Raw genomic sequence first — 23,918 nt, 5'->3', positions numbered from 1 at the left:
GGCGCTAGTTGAACGTCAGGCTTGCTTAGGCCAGATGTAGCACAATGCCATTTACTTGTAAGCAGCATTTCAGCTTATGGAATGCCCGCCTCCATTTGTGAATCCATTGATCCTTCATTTGTTTTCAAGCACATTCTTCATTGCTTTCAAGTTACATTGTTAATAAAATAAGTCTCATGAAATTGGAACTAACACAAAATGATTTCTTTTAGAGAAGTGATAAATCGCCCTTGATTAGAACTTCATAACTCGGGATTCTGTGCAATTTCATGCCAAGCTTCTTTGCCTTGCTTTAATCCTTGGGTACAGCCCCAGCAGGTTGTGTGGTATATATCCTTCCTTGTCATTTAGCCATGCCCACCACCACTCAATTGCATCTTCATCTTCCCGGCGTAGTATTGTCATGCAGTCTCCTTCTTTCATGGACAACTCATCATCATTCTGTGCTTCATAATCCCAGAGTGCGTAGATCACTCCTTTGTTCATTATCCCCATTTTCTTCTGCACTCTGCACAGAAACTGAGAGCACTGGGTGTAGCCTTCTTCCATTTCTTCACATTTGTCTGCAGCTGTCTGCATGTCACTGTAGGTCATAGCAAACACAGCAGCACCTGATTCCACTAGGAATTTGCACACCTGGACGTTATTGCAAGATGCCGCGCAGTGTAAAGGGGTCCATCCATCACTATCTGCAGCGTTAACATTCACACCAAACTGTACCAGAAACTTTACAATCTCGGTGTGACCAGCACACACGGCATTGTGAAGTGCTGTAATTCCTTCATCATTGGGCAGGCTGGGATCTTCAACCTCATAAATGATTCTCTGCACAAGGTCAAATTCTCCCTCCAAAGATGAATCTAAAAGCAATGCAAGGGGGTTGAATTTCACTCTCATTCCATGGGCAATCCTCTCTGAGCCAGTTTTACGTAAGTTCGTCCTCTTCCCAGGAGGTAAAGAAAACTGTCCAGTGACTTCAGGGGGTCGCATACTGAAGGAGTCCTCTCTCAGTCCCTCTGGTTCTCCTGATGGGTAAGGTGGTGGTGGGTATGGAGGATATTCCTCCATGTAAACTTCCAGTGGTTCTGATGACTCTAGACTTGGTTCTTCCATTTCAGACTGCATGAGTGCATCACTGTCTGATGTTTCCTCAGGCACGCTACCTAGCCCTGCTGAAGGTAGAGGCACTTCATTCTGATCTGTGCTTCTATCACTGCTACAAGCCTGAACCAAGAACTTTGCCATTACTGTACGCAGGGCTGGCTTTAGGAAGTGCGGGGTCCAATTTGAACATTTTAGGCGGGGCCCCGACAGGGATGAGTAAAAAAAAAAACACGTAAAAAAACCCCTTTCATTTCTTCCATGTATTATTTACTTTCCATAACTATATAAATAAAATCAAAATTATATATTACATATATTGCTTGCTAAAGGCAGGGCAGGGGCAGGGCAGGGGCTGATTGGAGGTAGGGTCTGCCTGGAGGCAGGGCAAGGGGTGTAGGGCTGGCTGCGGGCAGGACAGGGGGTGCGGGGCTGGCTGGAGACAGGGGCTGGCTGCGGGCAGGAGAGGGGGTGCGGGGCTGAAAGCAGGGCAGGAGGTGCAGCAGGGGCTGGCGGCAGGCAGGGGGTGCGAGGACAGCAACAGTGGGGTTCATTGCCCGGTGTGCTTCTGTCATAACTATAAAGGGAAGGGTAACAGCTGTCCTGTGTACAGTACTATAAAATCCCTCCTGGCCAGAGACTCCAAAATCCTTTTCCCTGTAAAGGGTTAAGAAGCTCAGGTAACTTGGCTGGCATCTGACCTAAAGGACCAATAAGGGGACAAGATACTTTCAAATCTTGGGGGGGAGGGAAGGCTTTTGTTTGTGTTCTTTGTTGGGGAGTGTGTTCGTTCTCCGGACTGAGAGGGACCAGACATCAATCCAGGTTCTCCACATCTTTCTAAACAAGTCTCTCCTATTTCAAACTTGTAAGTAAATAGCCAGGCAAGGCGTGTTAGTTTTCCTTTGTTTTCTCAACTTGTAAATTTACCTTTTACTAGAGTGTTTATCTCTGTTTGCTGTACTTTGAACCTGAGACTAGAGGGGAGTCCTCTGAGCTCTTTAAGTTTGATTACCCTGTAAGGTTAATTTCCATACTGATTTTACAGAGATGATTTTTACTTTTTTTCTTTAATTAAAAGCCTTCTTTTTAAGAACCTGATTGATTTTTCCTTGTTTTTAAGATCCAAGGGGTTTGGATCTTGATTCACCAGGAGTTGGTGGGAGGAAGGAGGGGGGGATGGTTAATTTCTCCTTGTTTTAAGATCCAAGGGGTTTGGATCTGTATTCACCAGGGAATTGGTGAAAGGTTTCTCAGGGCTTCCCAGGGAGGGAAAAATTGGGAAATGGTGGCAGCGGAACCAGAGCTAAGCTGGTAGTGAAGCTTAGAAGTTTTCATGCAGGCCCCTACATTTGTACCCTAAAGTTCAAAGTGGGGATCCAGCCTTGACAGCTTCGTGCCAATAAACATACCGGATGGAGAAAAACCAAAGTTTATTTGAGATCTCAAAGTGATGCAAGGAGACAGGCAAGTCTCAAATCAAGCACACCAGCAAAAACAGTTTCTCTCTTCTTATACATTTTACAACTAAGCCCCCCCTCCCTCCCCGTCTCTACCACCCCCCCTCTACTCCCCCTCCCCTCTCTACCGAAGGCATGTTTATACATTTAAGCAATTAAATCATTCTAGGGCTATAAATCTAGCTTGTTAGTAACACTCCTCTAAACAGTTATTTGGTTCTGTTTACCCTTAGTTTATTACCCCTTCCCCAGCTAGAAACATGCAAACCTCATCATTATCGCTTGGTACCTGGTCTGAGCAAGGTCGTAATTGCTAACTGACTGTTTACACATTCCAATTCCTGTCCTTGGTTTTTGAGGCCGATTAGGGGTTGCAATAGGGTGAAGGGGAGTCATGCCATGGGGCGGGGGGTTGCAGTTGGGCGAGGGGGAGTCATGCAATGGGGCCAGGGGCTGCAATGGGAGGCAGGGGGGTTGCAGTAGGGCAAGGGGGAGTCATGCCATGGGGTGGGGGGTTGCAATGGGGCGAGGTGGAGTCATGCCATGGGGTGGGGGGTTGCAATGGGGCGAGGTGGAGTCATGCCATGGGGCGGGGGACAGCAAGGGGGGAGGGGGAGTCATGCCATGGAGCAGGGGGCTCCAATGGGGGGAGGGGGAGTCATGTCATGGGTGGGGGGTTGCAATAGGGTGAGGGGGAGTCATGCCATGGGGCGGAGGTTGCAATAGGGTGAGGGGGAGTCATGCCATGGGGCGGTGGTTGCAATAGGGGGAGGGGGAGCCATGCCATGGGGTGGGGGGGGCTGCAATGGGGTGAGGTGGAGTCATGCCATGGGCGGGGGGGGGGGCTGCAATGGGGTGAGGTGGAGTCATGCCATGGGGCGGGGGGTTGCAATGGGGCGAGGTGGAGTCATGCAATGGGGTGGGGAGTTGCAAGGGGGGAGGGGGAGTCATGCCATGGGGTGGGGGGTTGCAATGGGGCCGGTCCCCAGCTGACGGAAGCTATTTAAAATGCTGGGGCTCCAGCTCCCTCTGCTGCCTCGGTCCTTCCCCAGGGCTCCGGCAGCTATTTAAAGGGCCAGGGTGGTAGAAGCAGGGGGGCCCCTGCCCTACCTGCAGCCAGCCCCTGCTGCACCCTCTGCCCTGCCTCCAGCCCCTGCACCCCCTGCCCTGCCCGCACCAGCCCCAGAGACCAGACAAAGGTGGTGGAACCGGATCCCCTGCCAACGACTGCAACAGCCATAGTGGATCCAACCCCAGAGACCCAGCCAAAGCCAGTCTCAGAACCGGAACTGGCAACACAACCAGCACCAGAACCACTGCGAGCACTGAGTCCAGCGCTTGCAAACCCGTCTACAACTCCAATGCCAGAGGGCACTAGTGAGCCTGAGCTGGCATCCTCAAAGACAGTTGGTAGTTCAGTACCGGGTAAAGCTCTTGAGCTTAGCCCATGATCATCCCAGTGGCCATTCTGGGGTGAACAGAACCAAAGACCGGTTGGGGAAGTCCTTCCACTGAGAGGGAATGGGCAAGGATGTTGCTAATTATGTCCGGTCTTGTGAGGTGTGCCAACGAGTGGGAAAGCCCCAAGACCAGGTCAAAGCCCCTCTCCAGCCACTACCCATAATTGAGGTCCCATTTCAGCGAGTAGCTATAGATATTCTGGGTCCTTTCCCAAAGAAGACACCCAGAGGAAAGCAGTACATACTGACTTTCATGGATTTTGCTACCCGATGGCCGGAAGCAGTACCCTTAAGCAACACCAGGGCTAAAAGTGTGTGCCAGGCATTAGCAGACATTTTTGCCAGGGTAGGTTGGCCCTCCAACATCCTTACAGATTCGGGAACTAATTTCCTGGCAGGGACCATGAAAAACCTGTGGGAAGCTCATGGAGTGAATCACTTGGTTGCCATCCCTTACCACCTCAAACCAATGGCCTCGTGAAGAGGTTTAATGGAACTTTGAGGACCATGATACGTAAGTTTGTAAATGAACACTCCAATGATTGGGACCTAGTGTTGCAGCAGTTGCTTTTTGCCTACAGGGCTGTACCACATCCCAGTTTAGGGTTTTCACCATTTGAACTTGTGTATGGCCGTGAGGTTAAGGGGTCATTACAGTTGGTGAAGCAGCAATGGGAGGGGTTTACGCCTTCTCCAGGAACTAACATTCTAGACTTTGTGAGCAACCTACAAAGCAACCTCCGACACTCTTTAGCTCTTGCTAAAGAAAACCTCAAGGATGCTCAGGAAGAGCAAAAGGCCTGGTATGATAAACATTCCAGAGAACGGTCCTTCAAAGTAGGAGACCAAGTCATGGTCTTAAAGGCGCTCCAGGCCCATAAAATGGAAGCGTCGTGGGAAGGACCATTCACGGTCCAGGAGCGTCTAGGAGCTGTTAACTATCTCATAGCATCCCCCACCTCCAACATAAAGCCTAGGTATACCATGTTAATTCTCTTAACCCCTTTTATTCCAGAGAATTAAAGGTTTCCCAGTTTACAGCCAAGGAAACAGATAATGTGGAGTGGCCTGAAGGTGTCTACTACGAAGGAAAAAGTAATGGTGGCATGAAAGAGGTGAACCTCTCCACGACCCTTGGACGTCTGCAGCGGCAGCAGATCAAGGAGCTGTGCACAAGCTTTGCACCAATGTTCTCAGCCATCCCAGGATGGACCGAATGTGCATACCACTCCATTGACACAGGTAATGCTCACCCAATTAGAACCCCACCCTACCGGGAGTCACCTCATGCCCAAACTGCTATAAACAGGGAGATCCAGGACATGCTACAGATGGGTATAATCCGCCCCTCTAATAGTGCATGGACATCTGCAGTGGTTCTAGTTCCCAAACCAGATGGGGAAATACGCTTTTGCGTGGACTACCGTAAGCTAAATGCTGTAACTCGTCCTGACAACTATCCAATGCCACGCAAAGATGAGCTATTGGAGAAACTGGGACATGCCCAATTCATCTCTACCTTAGACTTAACCAAGGGGTACTGGCAAGTACCACTAGATGAACCCGCCAAGGAAAGGTCAGCCTTCGTCACCCACGCAGGGGTGTATGAATTTAATGTACTCCCTTTCGGGCTGCGAAATGCACCCGCCACCTTCCAAAGACTTGTAGATGGTCTCCTAGCGGGATTGGAAGAATCTGCAGTTGCCTACCTAGGTGAGGTGACCATTTTTTCTGATTCATGGGCAGAACACCTGGAGCACCTGGGAAAAGTCTTTGAGCGCATCAGGCAGGCAGGACTAACTGTTAAGGCTAAAAAGTGTCAAATAGTCCAAAACAAAGTGACTTACCTGAGGCACCAGGTGGATCAAGGAACTATAAATCCCCTACAGGCCAAAGCAGATGCTATCCAAAAGTGGCCGGTTCCAAAGTCAAAGAAACAGATCCAATCCTTCTTAGGCTTGGCCGGATATTATAGGCGATTTGTACCACACTACAGCCAAATCGCCACCCCACTGACAGACCTAACCAGAAAGAAACAGCCAAATGCAGTTCAGTGGCCTTTAACCAGCTTAAGGCGACACTCATGTCTGACCATGTGCTAAGGGCCCCAGACTTTGACAAACCGTTCCTAGTAACCACAGATGCGTCCGAGCGGGGCGTGGTATCTCTGGAAGGTGCTAAACAGAAGCTACTAAAGTTAGATATTTTAAAATCAGCAAGTCCAGATAACTTGCAGAATAGAGTTTTAAAAAAAATGATTGCGGAGTTCGCTGGACTTGACTGATTGGATATTTTTATAAAAGATCCACTCTAGGAATTATTTTCGGAAAGCCCTATGGTCTGTGTTATCCAGAAGCTCAGACTAGGTGACCACAATGATTCCTTCTGGCCTTGGACTCTATGAATCTATATGGGAAAGAATTTGCCGGTCAAAGTGGAGGGAGAATCACCCCATCTGCTGGCAATGCGGAGGATCTGACAGAAACCGTGTGAGGGAGCACACAAATACCAGGTCTATCGATGAGACAGAGACTGAAGTGGGTTGGAGTAAACTTTAATTATGAAGCAGGAAGGGAGGGGAGTTTACAGGAATTCATACAGCTTGGAAACGAGTGGCAGATGGGATCTGGAAAATGAGAAGAAAGGTCAGCTTTCTTTCTTTCTTTCTTTCAGTTTAGAAGCAGCTCCCACATCAGCAGTGGAACCAACGGCAGTGATGTGACATGGAAGATTACAACAGCAGGCTAAAATATATTTTGTGTTGCATTCCCGGTGCTGCACAGGGTTCTAAAGCACATGACCAGGGAAGAGACCTGCAGAATATTCAAAGCAAATATGTTAAGCTTCACAACACACGCATGGAAGGTGGAGATCATGAACACCATTTGTCAGATGGGGAAACCGAGGCAAGGGGCGGGGAAGATTGATTTGGCCTCAGCATCACAGACAGCTTGGAAAGATTCATGCTAAAGACCTTTGGAGGTTCTTCTTCGGGCTTGGATCTCCATCCTGTGATTCTCCTAGGAATCTGAAAACAAAAAGTGACAACACTGGAGTCTATACCATGCTTCAGTCCCACCTGTTATTTAGATCTCTAGCTAAGGGTGGAGGAGGGCAAGTTCTGAGGAAGGAGGGATGAAACTGCCGGGGGGAACAACCAGTGGCTGACTCACCGATGCTCTCCATGGGGCTAGGGGCACTGTGCTGCAGATAACAGGGTGAGCAGGTCACTAGGGGGCGCTCTCCCCCTTGGAGTCAGGGGTGACCCCACTTTCCCAGAGCTGCAATACGGGGCACTGCGCTGCAGGGCGCAGGGCAGGGACTCAGTAGCTGGCACTCTCCCCTGGCAGTCAGGGCTGATGTCATAATGAGTCTCTAGGGGGCGCTGTGCTGCCGAGAGCCCCACGACCGACTGCTGGAGTGTGACCCCCAGCGTTCAATCTCAACACAGCTGATTCCGCTCTGCCTACCCCCTTCCCACCCCTGCCATTTCAGTGCAGTTCAGGAGCCTCCTTTGCTCCCCATCCAAAATGGTTGGGCAGCTGTCATGTACCCAACACTCCCCGCCCCAGAGGTGGCTGCATGTCACCTGCCCATGACTGAAGAGCTGCCCATGGGAACAGAGCCTCTGACATACACGATACCTAGCCAACTGTGGTACTGGTAGGTGCAACCATCCCTCTGCAACTAACCTTGTGTAGGCTGAGAAAGAAAAGGGGAGAAATTTCAGCCTTGGTGGGTCGTTTTGAGTTCGGGGACAAGTCCCCAGGACCCTGCCAATCAGAGCTGCCTGCCCCGGAAGAAGCCAGTTACCTTCGTGCTTCATCAGGAAGTAGGTGACGAGGAAGATGAGGCAGTTGAGGGTGAAGAATGAGCCCCCCACGGCCAACTCCCGGGACCAGCTGCCTGTGTGGGCTGTGAAGAGGAAACGTGATGGTGACGGAGGGGCAATGCACTGCTCAGAGTGTGTGTGTCCCTGCCGCCCCCTGCTGGATGGGTGAGCCCTGCTCTGTGTGTGTGTCTGTGTGCGCACGAGGGCTGGGGATCATACGTCCTGGCAGCTGCTGAGAAAGACAGAAAACGAAGATATGAAACAAAATAATAAAATAATTCTTTGGGGTCACTTGATTGCAATAATAAACAAATGCAAAACAACAACAACCACAACATGTAACTGTTGTTTTGCAGGTACAGGTACAAAAGATCTCCGTCTTCCCCAATGTTTCTGTTAGTCTTATTTATTTAGTAGTCCACTGACTGTGGGGAAAATAATGCCAGGTGACTTGGGGAAGTGTTTATGCATGTGATAAATGAAGGTGGGGAGGGGTTACTTCCTTTTATGGACACCCAGCCAGCTAGTCAGCTATAAAAACACTGTTAGTAGCTCTTCTCTACTTGATTTACCTGAATGGGTTAAGAAACCCACAGGTAAAAGGAAGTGAGTGGGCACCTGACCAAAAGAGCCAATGGGAGAGCTGTGTAGTATCAGGGGGTAGCCCTGTTAGTCTGTATCTACAAAAACAACAAGGAGTCTGGTGGCACCTTAAAGACTAACAGCTTTATTTGGGCATAAGCTTTCGTGAGTAAAAACCTCACTTGCATCCGAAGAAGTGAGGTTTTTACTCACGAAAGCTTAATGGGAGAGCTGGAACTTTTTAAAATTGGGAAAAGACTTCTTGTGTGTGTGTTGTGGTTCTCTGGAGAAGAGGGGAACAGGGCAGCAGTTATGCTGTGAGAAGCTTTAAGCCAGGTATGAAAAACCATCAGATCATACCTAGATCTTGCTTATCTCAAACCCCAGATATGTAAGTAAATTAGGGAATGTCTAGGAAGAGGCAATTAGGATTATTTCTTTTATTTTGTATTGGCTTGTGGACTCCTCTGTGCTAACCCCAAATGCTTTTGTTTTGCTTGTAACCTTTAAGCTAAACCTCAAGAGAGCTATCTTGATGCTTAATTTTTGTAATTGTTTCTTTTAAAATCTAGCAAAAAGCCTAAGTTTCAGATGTATTTTCTTTCTTTTTGTTTTTAATAAAATTTACCTTTTTTCAGAACAGGATTGGATTTTTGTGTCCTAAGAGGTTTGTGCATACGCTGTTTGATTAGCTGGTGGCAACAGCTGATTACCTTTCTTTTCTTTCTTAGCTCTTCCCCAGAGGAGGGGTGGAAGAGCTTGAGGGTACCCCACAGGGAGGAATTCCCAAGTGCGCCTTCCTGGGTCCAAAGAGGTTTTTTTTGCACATGGGTGGTGGCAGCATCTACCCATCCAAGGTCAGAGAGAAGCTGTGACCTTGGGAGTTTAATAGCAGCCTGGAGTGGCCAGTATTAATTTTTAGAATCCCTGCGGGCCCCACCTTCTGCACTCACAGTGCCAGAGTGGGGACTTCATAGATTCATAGATTCTAGGACTGGAAGGTATCTCGAGAGGTCATCGAGTCCAGTCCCCTGCCCGCATGGCAGGACCAAATACTGTCTAGACCATCCCTGATAGACACTTATCTAACCTACTCTTAAATATCTCCAGAGACGGAGATTCCACAACCTCCCTAGGCAATTTGTTCAAGTGTTTAACCACCCTGACAGTTAGGAACTTTTTCCTAATGTCCAACCTAGACCTCCCTTGCTGCAGTTTAAACCCATTGTTTCTGGTTCTATCCTTAGAGGCTAAGGTGAACAAGTTCTCTCCCTCCTCCTTATGACACCCTTTTAGATACCTGAAAACTGCTATCATGTCCCCTCTCAGTCTTCTCTTTTCCAAACTAAACAAACCCAATTCTTTCAGCCTTCCTTCATAGGTCATGTTCTCAAGACCTTTAATCATTCTTGTTGCTCTTCTTTGGACCCTTTCCAATTTCTCCACATCTTTTTTAAAATGCGGCGCCCAGAACTGGACACAATACTCCAGCTGAGGCCTAACCAGAGCAGAGTAGAGCGGAAGAATGACTTCTCGTGTCTTGCTCACAACACACCTGTTAATACATCCCAGAATCATGTTTGCTTTTTTTGCAACAGCATCACACTGTTGACTCATATTTAGCTTGTGGTCCACTATAACCCCTAGATCCCTTTCTGCCGTACTCCTTCCTAGACAGTCTTTTCCCATTCTGTATGTGTGAAATTGATTTTTCCTTCCTAAGTGGAGCACTTTGCATTAGTCTTTGTTAAACTTCATCCTGTTTAGCTCAGACCATTTCTCCAATTTGTCCAGATCATTTTGAATTATGACCCTGTCCTCCAAAGTAGTTGCAATCCCTCCCAGTTTGGTATCATCCGCAAACTTAATAAGCGTACTTTCTATGCCAATATCTAAGTCGCTGATGAAGATATTGAACAGAGCCGGTCCCAAAACAGACCCCTGCGGTACCCCACTCGTTACGCCTTTCCAGCAGGATTGGGAACCATTAATAACAACTCTCTGAGTACGGTTATCCAGCCAGTTATGCACCCACCTTATAGTAGCCCCATCTAATTTGTATTTGCCTAGTTTATCGATAAGAATATCATGCGAGACCGTATCAAATGCCTTACTAAAGTCTAGGTATACCACATCCACCGCTTCACCCTTATCCACAAGGCTCGTTATCCTATCAAAGAAAGCTATCAGATTGGTTTGACATGATTTGTTTTTCACAAATCCATGCTGGCTGTTCCCTATCACCTTACCACCTTCCAAGTGTTTGCAGATGATTTCCTTAATTACTTGCTCCATTATCTTCCCTGGCACAGAAGTTAAACTAACTGGTCTGTAGTTTCCTGGGTTGTTTTTATTTCCCTTTTTATAGATGGGCACTATATTTGCCCTTTTCCAGTCTTCTGGAATCTCTCCCGTCTCCCATGATTTTCCAAAGATAATAGCTAGAGGCTCAGATACCTCCTCTATTAGCTCCTTGAGTATTCTAGGATGAATTTCATCAGGCCCGGGTGACTTGCAGGCATCTAACTTTTCTAAGTGATTTTTAACTTGTTTTTTTTTTATTTTATCTGCTAAACCTACCCCCTTCCCATTAGTATTCACTATGTTAGGCATTCCTTCAGACTTCTCTGTGAAGACCGAAACAAAGAAGTCATTAAACATCTCTGCTATTTCCAAGTTTCCTGTTACTGTTTCTCCCTCTTCACTAAGCAGTGGGCCTACCCTGTCTTTGGTCTTCCTCTTGCTTCTAATGTATTGATAAAAAGTCTTCTTGTTTCCTTTTATTCCCGTAGCTAGTTTGAGCTCATTTTGTGCCTTTGCCTTTCTAATCTTGCCCCTGCATTCCAGTGTTGTTTGCCTATATTCATCCTTTGTAATCTGTCCTAGTTTCCATTTTTTATATGACTCCTTTTTATTTTTTAGATCGTGCAAGATCTCGTGGTTAAGCCAAGGTGGTCTTTTGCCACATTTTCTATCTTTCCTAACCAGAGGAATAGCTTGCTTTTGGGCCCTTAATAGTGTCCCTTTGAAAAACTGCCAACTCTCCTCAGTTGTTTTTCCCCTCAGTCTTGATTCCCATGGGACCTTACCTATCAGCTCTCTGAGCTTCCCAAAATCTGCCTTCCTGAAATCCATTGTCTCTATTTTGCTGTTCTCCCTTCTACCCTTCCTTAGAATTGCAAACTCTATGATTTCATGATCACTTTCACCCAGGCTGCCTTCTACTTTCACATTCTCAACGAGTTCCTCCCTATTTGTTAAAATCAAGTCTAGAACAGCTTCCCCCCTAGTAGCTTTTTCAACCTTCTGAAATAAAAAGTTGTCTCCAATGCAGTCCAAGAATTTGTTGGATAGTCTGTGCCCCGCTCTGTTATTTTCCCAACATATATCCGGATAGTTGAAGTCCCCCATCACCACCAAATCTTGGGCTTTGGATGATTTTGTTAGTTGCTTGAAAAAAGCCTCATCCACCTCTTCCACCTGGTTAGGTGGCCTGTAGTAGACTCCTAGCATGACATCTCCCTTGTTTTTTGCCCCTTTTAGCCTAACCCAGAGACTCTCAACACTTCCGTCTCCTATGTCCATCTCTACCTCAGTCCAAGTGTGTACATTTTTAATATATAAGGCAACACCTCCTCCCTGTTTCCCCTGTCTATCCTTCCTGAGCAAGCTGTACCCATCCACACCAACATTCCAATCATGTGTATTATCCCACCAAGTTTCAGTGATGCCAAAAATGTCATAGTTGTATTTATTTATTAGCACTTCCAGTTCTTCCTGCTTATTCCCCATACTTCTCGCATTTGTATATAGGCATCTAAGATACTGGTTTGATCTTTCCTCCCAGTTTTGTCCTGACTCTCCTTTCTCTCTGCCAATATAGCCCACACTCCCTCTCGTTTCCGACCCATCTCCCTGGTCTCCATGTTCCCCACTTACCTGTGGGCTTTGCTCACCTGTCCCCATCGAACCTAGTTTAAAGCCCTCCTCACTAGGTTAGCCAGTCTGTGTCCGAATAGGGTCTTTCCTCTCCTCGAAAGGTGAACGCCATCTCTGCCTAGCAGTCCTTCCTCGAATAGCATCCCGTGGCCTAGGAAGCCAAAGCCCTCCTGGCGACACCATCTTCGCAGCCAGGCATTCACCTCCATGATGCATCTGTCTCTGCCCGGGCCCCTACCTTTGACAGGAAGAATTGAAGAGAATACCACCTGCGCTCCAAACTCCTTCACCCGTACTCCCAGAGCCCTGTAGTCACTCTTGATCCGCTCAGTGTCACACCGCGCAGTATCATTTGTGCCCACATGGATGAGTAGCATGGGGTAGTAGTCAGAGGGCTGGATAATCCTCGACAATGCCTCCGTAACGTCTCGGATACGGGCCCCCGGCAGGCAGCATACCTCCCGAGATGAAATGTCAGGGCGACAGATGGGCGCCTCCGTCCCCCTCAGCAGAGAGTCTCCGACCACCACTACCCTACGTTTCCTATTCGCAGTGGTGGCAGCAGACTCTCCAGCCTTAGGGGTACGAGGCTTCTCCTCCTTTACTGTAGGGAGTGATTCCTTCTTTCCTGTATCAAGAAGAGCATAACGGTTACCTATAACCACGGCAGGAGGGTTCGGAGCAAGGATGGAGCACTGCCTGCTGCCAGAAGTAACCAGCTGCCAGTGTCCACCCTGAGCCATCTCCTCCTCCACCAGTGGTGTATCAGCAGTCCTGTGTACTGGGACAGCTACCTCAGCTGTCTCCACATGGACACTGTCGAGGAATTGCTCGTGGATTCGGATGCTCCTCAACCTAGCCACCTCCTCCTGTAGCTCTCCCACCTGCTGCCTGAGAGATTCCACCAGCAGGCACCTCTCACATTGGATGGTCCCCCCAGCCTGGATATCAGTAAGTGGAAATTGCAAGTTACAGTCTTTGCAAAACCACACCAGGATCTGGGTAGAGGCATCCACGCTTAGGCGCTCTGTCTGGCTACAGGCACAGGTGGAGGAGACAGTAGCAGTGCTGGCACAGGGGTGTTGCGGGTCTTCCTAACCATCGTAAGCCTTCCTCTGTCAAACTCCCATCTGCAGCCCCCTGTCAGCAGAGGCTTCTAGCTTTCAAACCTTCCTTTGAAGCTCACAGCTTCCAACTGCCAGCCACAGCACACGGTCCTTCAAACAAACAAACAAACAGACTGACAAACACAAGCTCAGCACACAGCAAGTAACCCTCAAACACAAACAAACACACACTACAGACAGTCACTTACCCCAAAAGGGTGCTGTATTGCTCCTCCTTCACCTGGAGAACTCCCTTGCGAAACTCCCTGTTATCAGCCTTGACAGTGCATAACAAACGTTTGCCCCTGCAAGAGCAGAACAATTCATAGGTGCCGACTCCGTGGGTGCTCCGGGGCTCAGGCACCCACCAAAAAAAAATAGGGGGTGCTCAGCACCCACAGGGATAGATGACTCTTTCATGGGCCCGGCATCTGGACCATGGCCCACCCCGTGCTTTGCCCCAAGGCCCTGTCCCCACTCGGCCTCTTCCTCCTGATACCTCACCCCCACTTAGCCTCTTCCTCATGAGATCCTGCCCCCCGCTCTGCTCCAAGGCCCTGCCCTCACTCAGCCTCTTCCCCCTGACACCTCACCCCCACTTAGCCTCTTCCTCGTGAGGTCCCACCCCCCGCAATGCTCCAAGGCCCCGCCCCCATTCAGCGTCTTCCGTCCACGGGCTGCCTCCCACTCACATGGGGGGAGGGGCGGAGAGGAGCTCCCACCAGAAAAAACAAAAGTCAGAATCTGTGGGACAACTAAAAAAATGGCCACCTACAGAATGGTTTCACTAAAAAAAAAAAAAAAAAGGGTCGATATTCCCCTACAAGCCAAGACAGCATGTTTATCCCCAGACCCTGTTTTACATTGGAAACTTTGGAAATTTAAAAAATAATCTGGAAACATCCCTGGACCCCAGGTTGAAAACCACTGCCCTAGAACATGGATTTTGGTTATTTACCCGCTTCGAAAGCATGGGCAACAGCTACAAACAGGATTGGTTTTAAAAGTCTGTGGAAACTTTCCTTGGTTTAACAGCTTTTGAAAAGTAAGTCAGGCTCTTCTCTCTGGTGCAAAGGGCGATCAGCTCTTTTAGTCTTTAAGTCTTTCAAGCAGTTTGGGTTGCTTTTGCACCCTGGGCAAAACTTTCATAAGAACATAAGAACGGCCATACTGGGTCAGACCAATGGTCCCCCTAGCCCAGTATCCTGTCTTCTGACAGTGGCCAATGCCAGGTGCGTCAGAGGGAATGAGCAGAACAGGCAATCAGCGAGTGATTCAAGAGCACTGTTTCTACCAAATAGCCCTTGCGGTTTTTATTTTGAAGAAAATATTCCCGAGGTTTGATGTTTTGATTCAAATGCAGGGGACAGGGCGGGAGGGCGCAATGCTTGCTGAGAACTGTTGAGGTCCCAGCGGCTTAGCATCCTTAAGTGATCTGGCATACGGGCATAACCGGCAACGGCTTTAGAAAACCTATTCTGCTGGGCTCAGCCATGCGGCGGTGGATCCCCGAGACGGCCAGCTCCTCGACTTGCTGCCATTTGTGTGGGGATGGGGACCGCCCTTGGGGTGTGGTGCTTTTTTCTCTCTGCCATTTACTTACCTTGTAACAGGCTGGGGGGCAGGGCAGAGCTTTCTTGCTGCTTTAAAACGTTTTCTCTCACTTGATTTTCTCTCTTTCTGTGACTGGCCGGAGGGCTTTCCTGATGTTCTAACACTTTTCCTTCCTGGTTGATTTAAAACTCAGTCTCTTCCTTTTTTCCCTTTCCTGCAGGTTTAACATTTTCTGTCCTTTCCCTCTTTTGCAGTTTTAAAACTCTTTCCTTGTTATTTTCCTTTCCTGCAGTTTTCAGACTTTCTCTCTGACCCTTTTCCTTTCTTGATCGCTAGGTGAGAATCCGCTTTCTTTTGTAAATGATTTAAAAGGGGCTCAACCTCCCTTTACTCGCTGTTATTTAAAATGTGTAAACACCTGGTTTTGTTCAAAAATCTTCTAACCTGAACACGTGAAAACACACACAAGCTTCCTAATTCCCCACAGAAAGAAAAATTAAAACATGAATCTTTTCTCCAAAATGCCCAACATGGCAAAAGTGCACACGTCCCTAAATGAGACTGGAAGGTGGGACATAAAGCAAAAAGGGGACATGGAAATCTCTCAAAATTGGTATGCTGGATAAAAGATGCAGAAGTACTACGCTCTCTCCTCAGGGGAGAAGAAGCCTGGTTGCTATTGACACCCACCTCCCCCCATCGCAGAACCACCAGCAGCTCAGCACCAGACAGGCCAAACCTGCAAAAAAAAAAACAAAAAAAACCCCCACAGAAATTGGGCTTGTTTCTTCCTTAATTGGCTTGTGAGTTGCTTGTTGGCTATTTTTTGGCTTGTAGCTTGTTGCTTCTTTTTTTTATGAGCTCCCAGCAGGCAGGGGCAAGGAGAGGCGGGGTGGGGAAGAGAGTCAGGGATGCACAGCGGGCCCACCACAGTCCCAGACTGCACGCCGGGGGGATCTAGTCACATACAGTGTTGGGGTTCTTAGGGATTGGCTTGTTTTGGCCTTGTTTTTCCCAGTACCTGCAGTAGGTACTTGGTCACCAAATTGGTCTCAGATGCCCCAGGTTATGGCTCTTGGGTTTCCCAGACACTCTAACAATGGCTGGTTCTCACACACTTTATCAGACCTCTGTCAGGGCTTGGCTACACTTGGAAGTTAAAGTGCATTAAATGAGCCCCGGGCACCCTAACTCCTGAGGTGGCCACACTGGCAAGGCACTTAGAGCGCCTGGACCCCGCGGCCGGAGTGCCCCAGTAATCCACCTCCACGAGAAGCATAGAGCTTGCTGTGCCCCGGCTGGAGCACCGGGGTGTCAGTGTGGATGACGTGTTGCATTACTGCGCTGTGATTGGCCTCCGGAAACGTCCCATAATCCCTTGAAGTCAAGTGGCCGCTCTGGTCATTGTTTTGAACTCGGCTGCAGGTGTGCGGATTTCCCCTTTCCAAGCTCCATTTTTGACAGTCGGTTGCTTATCTGCTCCGGACACACAGCAAACCATCACTGTGGAACGCTCCTGCTGCTGAGGCAGGCGTTTGTGCATGTGTGTGTGTGAGAGAGAGGTGAGGGGGTGGGGGCTGATGTCGGGGTTTCCCCCTTCCCCCTGCCATTGTCTGAACTTACAGGACAGCATGCTGACACACTGCCCCCTAAAACACAGTGTCTCTCCCCCCACATACACACAACACACTCCCTGTCGCACTCCACTCCGCCATTTGAGAAGCACGCTGCAGCCACTTGCACACTGGGATAGCTACCACAATGCACTGCTCTCTGTAGCGTTGCAAGAGCTGCTAATGTGGCCACATCACTGCACTTGCAGCTGACAGTGTGAACGCACGACAGCGCTTTCCCTGCTGCTGTTTCCAAGGGCTGGTTTAACTCCCGGCGCTCTACATCTGCAACTGCAGCCATAGCCTTTGACTCAGGAAAATGCTCCCACGAGTTCCCTGGCAGATGGTTCTCTCCCCAGCTCGAAGAGGGGAGTGGGGTCTAGTGGTTAGAGCAGTGGAGGGCTGGGAGCCAGGACTTGGGTATTGCAGGGAACTCCTTCCTCATTCTGCCGCAAACAGCAGGTGACCTCGTTAGTGGCTAATCACTGAGATCTGTTAATCTCTGAAGCCAGAACAGCCCTTGTCCCTCTCACTTGGCCAACCACTTGGTGCATTATCTGCAGCCCCTGCTCGGCCTTTGTGTGGCAACGCCAAGAATGAGGCAGCCACCCACACGCCTCCCCTGTGGTCCTACATAGGCACCTGAGAAACCTTCTCCGGTTAAGGGGCTTGCGAAGGGGTTGACTCACTGCGAGAGCGCCTTCTCATGGCTAGGTGGGGCGTAGCAGCTGCCTGTCACTCTGGCACCCCCTACTGATGTCCCTCGGCCAGGTCACGCTATTGATGTCCACCCTTTTTGGGGTAAGAAGTGGCAGCAACTGAAAGACCAACCAAAGTAACTCTGAGACCTTATGTCAGATCACTGGTCCCTGTGGTCAGCACATCCCTGCGGGCTCCGGAGTGTGCTTAGCCCCTTAAATCAGGGGTCTTCACGTCACTGTCCCGGGGCTGGGTGGGCAACCTGGCCCTGTCTGCTGCAAGCCAAGGTCTGCGTCTGTCCCCACGCCTTGGGGCTGCTTTCCCACAGGTTTCTTCCTGCCCAGCCTCTCTCCAGCTTTCCTCCCACGGCTTCCCCGGCTTGACCCTTCTTTCAGGGTCCCTGGGCTCATTCTCCCCCCTACACAGGTTTTTGACCTGTCCCTAACTCTGAGAGGGCAGTGGGGTCTAGTGGTTTGAGCACTGAGGGCTAGGACCCAGGCCTCCTTGGACCACACCCCCTATCTAAGCCTCCCTTCTCCTTGTCCCTGACTGCCCTCTCCTGAGACCCCCCACCCTAACTGCCCCCCTAGGATCCCACCCCCTACCTGTCCCCTGACTGCCCCGACCCCATCCACACCCCCATCCCCTGAGAGACCCCCAGAACCCCCGACCCATCCAACCCTCCCTGTCCCTTGACTGCCCCCAGGATCCCCTGCCCCTTCTCCAACCCCATGTCCCCCTTACCGTGCCGCTCAGAGCAGCGCGCAGCCCCATTCCCCCAGAGTGCTGCCGGTGCGGTGCGCTGAGGCTGCACGGGAGGAGGGGGGGAGCAGGGGAGGGGCTCTGGCTGCTGGAGGCCCCAATGTGAGTGGCTTAATCCGGCCGGGCAGCCCTGTCAGCCGTGCCACGCTCTGCATTGGGAGGGAAATCCCGGACCTTTTGAGAGTTTTACAAATTCCTCCCAAATGGCTATATTAACCCCCAAAAGCTGGTCATGTCTGTGAAAATACGGACGTATGGTAGGTAACTCTAGAATGGGGAACAAGTATGGCCAAGGAGTAGAAGGCTTTGCCCAGATAGCCCCTTCTGAAGACATCCCCAGACTGGATTAGGGATACTGGTGTGACCTCACCTGGCAGCCCCCAAAGAAGGAATTGGGTGGACTAAATGGACAGTGCCCCTCTCCATCTGAAGCCTAGCAAGGGAGGTACGTGGATCCCACTAGAATTGAAAATGAAAAGTAAGGGAGGGGAGGCTCTACTAGAGGACCTGGGCAGCTTTAGATACAGTACCAGGCACAGAGGAGGTTTTCCAATTCTGAGCCCTGGAAGCAGAAATTGACTTTTCCTTTCCAGATATAGCTAATATTCAGAAAGGGAATCTAGCACCTGCCTTCCGGATTTGAACACCCTCAAAATTCAGGAGCGCTCAAGCTCAATTTGGGGAGCTGGTACTTCATTTCTCCCAAATCAAATATACTGATCCACTGGAACTTGCTCTAGAAAAGATAGGATAAAATTAAGCAGGAAATGCTTCCCAGTGGTTATTTTCAACAGCCATTGCCATTTTTTTTTTAGTTTTGTTTGTTTAAAAGGAAGACAGTGATATTGCATTGGCAAATTCCCCATAGAAACAAAGAGTGGAACGAAAGAATAATAAAGGCACCTCAACTTGTCCTCATTTATGGAAGACAGTCTTATAATATGCATCCAGATATCCTCCGATCACACAAGCTGAAAATGGTTCCACTTTACTGCAGTTCTGTAACCATATGGGAACCAATCCTGTCTGTGTTCTGTGCACATCCAAAATTCCTGCTGAATGACCCACCCTGGGAGCGAGTTACCAGTGACCCAGGGCAGGGGTGGCAGGAGGGTGCAGTTGGGGGGGGGAGGATAGCCCAGGGCTGGGGCGGCAGGGGGGTGCGGGTGGGGGGGGCAGGGCTGGGGCAGCAGAGGGGTGCGGTGGGAGCCCAGGGCTGGGGTGGGGGGCAGCCAAAATTATTTTTGCTTGGGGCGGCAAAAAACCTAGAGCCGGCCCTGCCTCCAGGTGCAGTTAGGTAACATAACCGGCCTGTGTGGGGCAGGCATGCTGTCCCAGGGCTTAAACCTCCCTGTGGTTCCGTTCCCAGGCCCTCCAGCACTTGGCACAGGTCTGGCATCTCCCTGGGCCAGGTCACAGGCCTCACATAGAATCTCTAAGATCTGCTCCTAGAGACGCTCACCTGGGTTCTCTCACCTGGGGGCATGTCCAGCTTCTGGGCTTTCCCCTCACTCTGGATACTGATGTTCTTGTGTGTATTGCTCTTCGGTGATGTGCCAACTCCTCCCCGCCCCCAGCTCCTGTTAGGTGGAAATAAAGATGATATTGATCAGCTGGTGTCACTTATAAATCATGTTCCTCTCTTGGAGGTAGATAGATAGATTAGTGTCTGGGGATGGACAGACAGAGGATAATCTCATGTGCAAAGCCCTGAACACTGAATCGAAGATCAAAGCTGGGCCGTGAGACACCGCTGGTTCTGAAACAGCTGTTTCATAATGAAGTAAAAGGTGATGATTATTTCAATGAATAGATTCAATTAATTGTAAGCAAGAAGGTTCCCCTTTGAATCTGGTCGCAGGGGTGGGGACTGACTGGCTCATGGAGTGGGGAATGGGACATGGGGCCCTTTCCCCTCTAGCGGGTGGAGTCTCTGATCTGGCTCCAGGGTGGGGGACTGACTGGCTCAGGGGGTGAGGATGGAGATTTCAGGCTGCAGATGGAGCATTTCAGGACAAGAGAATTCAGGCTCGGATCATGAGGTTGCATCCCTGGCCGTCCTGGGTAGTAGCCATGGATGGATCTATCCTCCATGAACTTATCCCGTTCTTTTTTTAACCTAGTTATACTTTGGGATCTCACCACATCCCCGAGCAGTGAGTTCCACAGGTTGACTGTGTATTGTGTGTGAAGAAATATTTCCTTTTGTTAGTTTTAAAACGGCTGCCTATTCATTTCATCGGGGGATCCCTGCTTCTTGTGTTATGAGAAGGGGTAAATAACACTTCTCTGTTCACTCTTTCTACACCAGTCATGATTTTATAGACCTCCATCATGTCCCCCCCTTAGTCATCTATTTTCTAGGATGAACAGTCCCAGTCTTTTAATCTCTCCTCATAGGGAAGTTGTTCCACATTCTGATAATGTTTGTTGCCGTTCTTTGTACCTTTTCGAATTAAAGTATATCTTTTTTTGAGATGGGGCGACCAGAACTGCATGCTGCATTCAAGGTGTGATAGTGGCGTTATATTTTCTATCCCTTTTCTAAAGGTTCCTAACATCCTATTAGCTTTTTTGACTGCCGCTGCACATTGAGCAGGTGTTTTCAGAGAACAACACATGATGCCTCCAAGATCTCTTTCTTGAGTGGGAACAGCCAGTTTAGACCTCTTCATTTTGCAAGCACAGTTGGGATTATGTTTTCCAATGTGCATTACTTTCTGTTTCTCGACATTGAATTTGCAGCAGTGTTACGCAGAAGGTGGGCCCCCAAAGGTACATGTTTCAGCTAGGAGTAGTCATAGCATGATTTTATAAGTTAAAAACTTTTTGCACCTCACTCAAATCCAACCTATCGGTTTGGATCAGTTTCTTAACTTGTTCGGTACCTTCCTTAGCTGGGCACTGATCCGTGAAGACATCTCCTTGGCTTGTACTAAGGCAGAGAATGAATATGTCTTGATTTTAACACATTTCCTATCAGTTTATTCGAAATGCTCACTTGTGTTATTGCAGGGTATTGTGGGGTGTAGCTTAGCAGAGTGAACAGAACTGTAGGAAAACATGGGTTAAATCAGTTCTTGTAAGTGCCGAGGATTTGTGCCATGTAGTATACACTCTCCTAACCTAGCTATCTGTTGGCCAACAAGCAATTATTTGCAAGGAAGTTATAAATAGATTCCCTTTCACAGAGGAACTTGTGATACTTCCTGTGCTCACATTATCTCTTTTGCTTTAACCCCTGTCACCCAGTGAAGGTGAAGCACAGACGGATTCTGCCCAGGGGCTAGGAGAGGACCCACCACCAAAATGCAGCCCCGGAGGTTTCTTCCAGGGGGTTAGCCAAGAACCATGCTCTTAGTTTCACAATGTGGGGTGTTTTCCCTGGAGCCCCAGCTGCAGGAGTCATGGGGTTGAATCACACAAAACAGCCAGAGCGGGAGCTCCCACCTCACTTTTAGTCCAGAGGCCCAGGTACCCCCCAGTTTGAGTTCCCCCTCTGCTTGATGAGGAGCTGGAGTCCTCAAACTTCCCACCTCCTTGTCCCCCGCTATGGAAGAAAGCAAAAAAACCTCAAGGTCGCTGCCAGGCTGACCTGAGCCCCACATGCTGGGGGAGTGCTCTACACACCAGGGTCATTCCAATGCCAGTGGAACTGCTTCAACAGGAGAGATTGAGAGGCTTCTCCATCAGAATACCCCATAGCTCAGTGGGGGACACTCACCTTGGATGTTTTTCTAAGAGATCTGCTTGAGGAATGATGTTGGGGACATTCTCTGGCCTGTGTCCCACAGCAGGTCAAACCAAGATGGTCCCTTCTGGGCTTGGAATCTAGGAAAGCTAGGTCTTATTTTCCTCAAAGTTCATGCTTCAGGGTTTCAGTCGGCTACCTGTAAGTGTCAGGAAGGGATTTTCCCCACCCCTATGTGTTCTGTTTTTTTTTTTTTTAATCTTCTTGCTCTGAAGCATCAGGGATGGCCACGGCTGGAGATGGGCCATTGTGGGGTGGGCAGGGCTCTGAGGTGGCACCCAGCATCCTCTGTCTCAGGCGTTCAGCTTGATGCTTCTTGCCCCCACGCTCAGGTTCTCACTGATCACCGCATGTGGTCGGGAAAGGTATCTCCCCCCAGGTAAGATTGGTAGCAACCTTGTGGGGCTTTCACCTCTTTCCGCAGCGCGGGGCATGGGTCACTTTCTGATTGGAACAAGAGGAACTGGTGGAAGGTGTGAGGACTGTAGTATCTGGAGTCCGGGGCCTATTGCAGGGGTGGGTGGGTGAGGGTCTGGAGGTCAGATTAGACTATTATAATTGTCCCTTCTGGCCTTGTAGTCTATGAGGGTTAAGAAGTGGGATGCAGGCTGTGACCAGAGTCCCAGTGAGGAGCAGCTATGGTCACTCAATTAGAGTGAACTGCTAAGAAATGGGCAGCCAAACCCCAAAGAGCTGGTGGATCTTCCAATACTTAGATTTACCAACCAGCATAAAACAGCTTCTTTATTACCTTACTGGTTACTCAGAAGTCCAAACAACACAGTTCCCTTAAAGTGATCCAGCCTCAGGCCTCCATCCAGGTACCCACGTCAAATATGATGATTTCTGAAAATCTTCTTTCATCATATAAAAGAACAGGTTCTACCAATACCAAAGAATCAGACACATTACCTCCCAGGTTATTGAATATTCCAGATCTTACCCAAATACACGCTACAGCCAATTCTTATTAACTAAAATCTAAAGGTTTATTTATAAAAAGAAATAAAGAAAAGGTGAGAGTTAAAATAGGTTAAAGGAATCAATTACATACAGTAATGGTAAAAGTTCTTGGCTCGGGTTTGTAGCAGTGATGCAATATACTGCTGGCTTAAATCAAGTTTCTGGAATACATCCACAGCTTGGATGGGTCATTCAGTCCATTGTTCAGAGCTTCAGTTTGTAGCAAAGTTCCTCCAGAGATAAGAAGCAGGACTGAAGACAAAATGGAGGTGTTTCCAGCGCCTTTTATAGCTTTTGCCATGTGAAGGGCATCCCATTGTTCTTATTGTGGAAAATTCCAGCAACAAGATGGAGTTTGGAGTCACGTGGGCAAGTCACATGTCCATGCATTTCACCTCGTCACAGAAAGAAATTTCATTTAGTGTAGGTGGGCATCTCCCATGGTCCATTGTCAGTTAAATGTTCTTTTGATGGGTCACTCAATTTGAATAGTCCCTGCAAGATGTGCTGGCTAATTACTTCATGGGCGTTACCCGAGGAACAAACATTTGAAATCCAGGTATAGAGCCAATATTTATAACTTCACATACAAAAGTGATCCATGCATAGAGATAGCATAAACATAACCAGCAAACCAAAACCTTTCCATAGACGTCTCACTCGACAAACTTTGTACAATATTTGCTGCAACAATGATCTATATGGTCATATTTTAATTGATAAAGTCACACAGGTGGTCTGGTCAAGTAGTCAGGTGTAGTGGGCACATCAGGCATCCAGGTGGGGAACAAAGCTGAGGGTCAATACCAGAGACAACGGCCAGTTAGGAGAGTCGGGGTCAAGCCAGAGGCAGAGAGTGAAGATCAGGATTGGAGCCAAGGTCAGATACCAAACACCAGGGACAAGGGTTGAGCCAGAGTCAGATGCTGGAGGCCGGGGTCGGAGCCAGGACTGGGAACTAATGGTTCAAGGCCAGGCATACGGGCAGGACCTGGAGGAGAAGGAAGGATCAAGCACAGAGCAGGAGCAAGGTGGGAACAGGAGCAGAGCAGGAACAGGGTTGTGTGCAGAAAGCAGCCACAACAGGAAATCACAC

At 49.0% G+C, this 23,918-nt stretch overlaps 1 protein-coding gene across 1 annotated transcript; it reads right to left on the bottom strand.

Annotated features, from left to right (window-relative positions):
* Nucleotides 1-252: 252 nt before the first annotated feature.
* LOC135975229 (apoptosis-stimulating of p53 protein 2-like) lies at nt 253-1,186 on the bottom strand. Its single transcript, XM_065565389.1, has one exon. It carries the CDS (start codon nt 1,123-1,125, stop codon nt 268-270), a length of 858 nt encoding a protein of 285 aa, XP_065421461.1. The 5' UTR covers nt 1,126-1,186; the 3' UTR covers nt 253-267.
* Nucleotides 1,187-23,918: the final 22,732 nt, after the last annotated feature.

The sequence above is a fragment of the Chrysemys picta genome, chromosome 13 (assembly GCF_011386835.1).
Source record: "Chrysemys picta bellii isolate R12L10 chromosome 13, ASM1138683v2, whole genome shotgun sequence".
NCBI lineage: Eukaryota > Metazoa > Chordata > Testudines > Emydidae > Chrysemys > Chrysemys picta.
The sequence above is the reverse complement of the archived record's forward strand: the minus strand, read 5'-3'. Positions and strand labels throughout refer to the sequence as shown.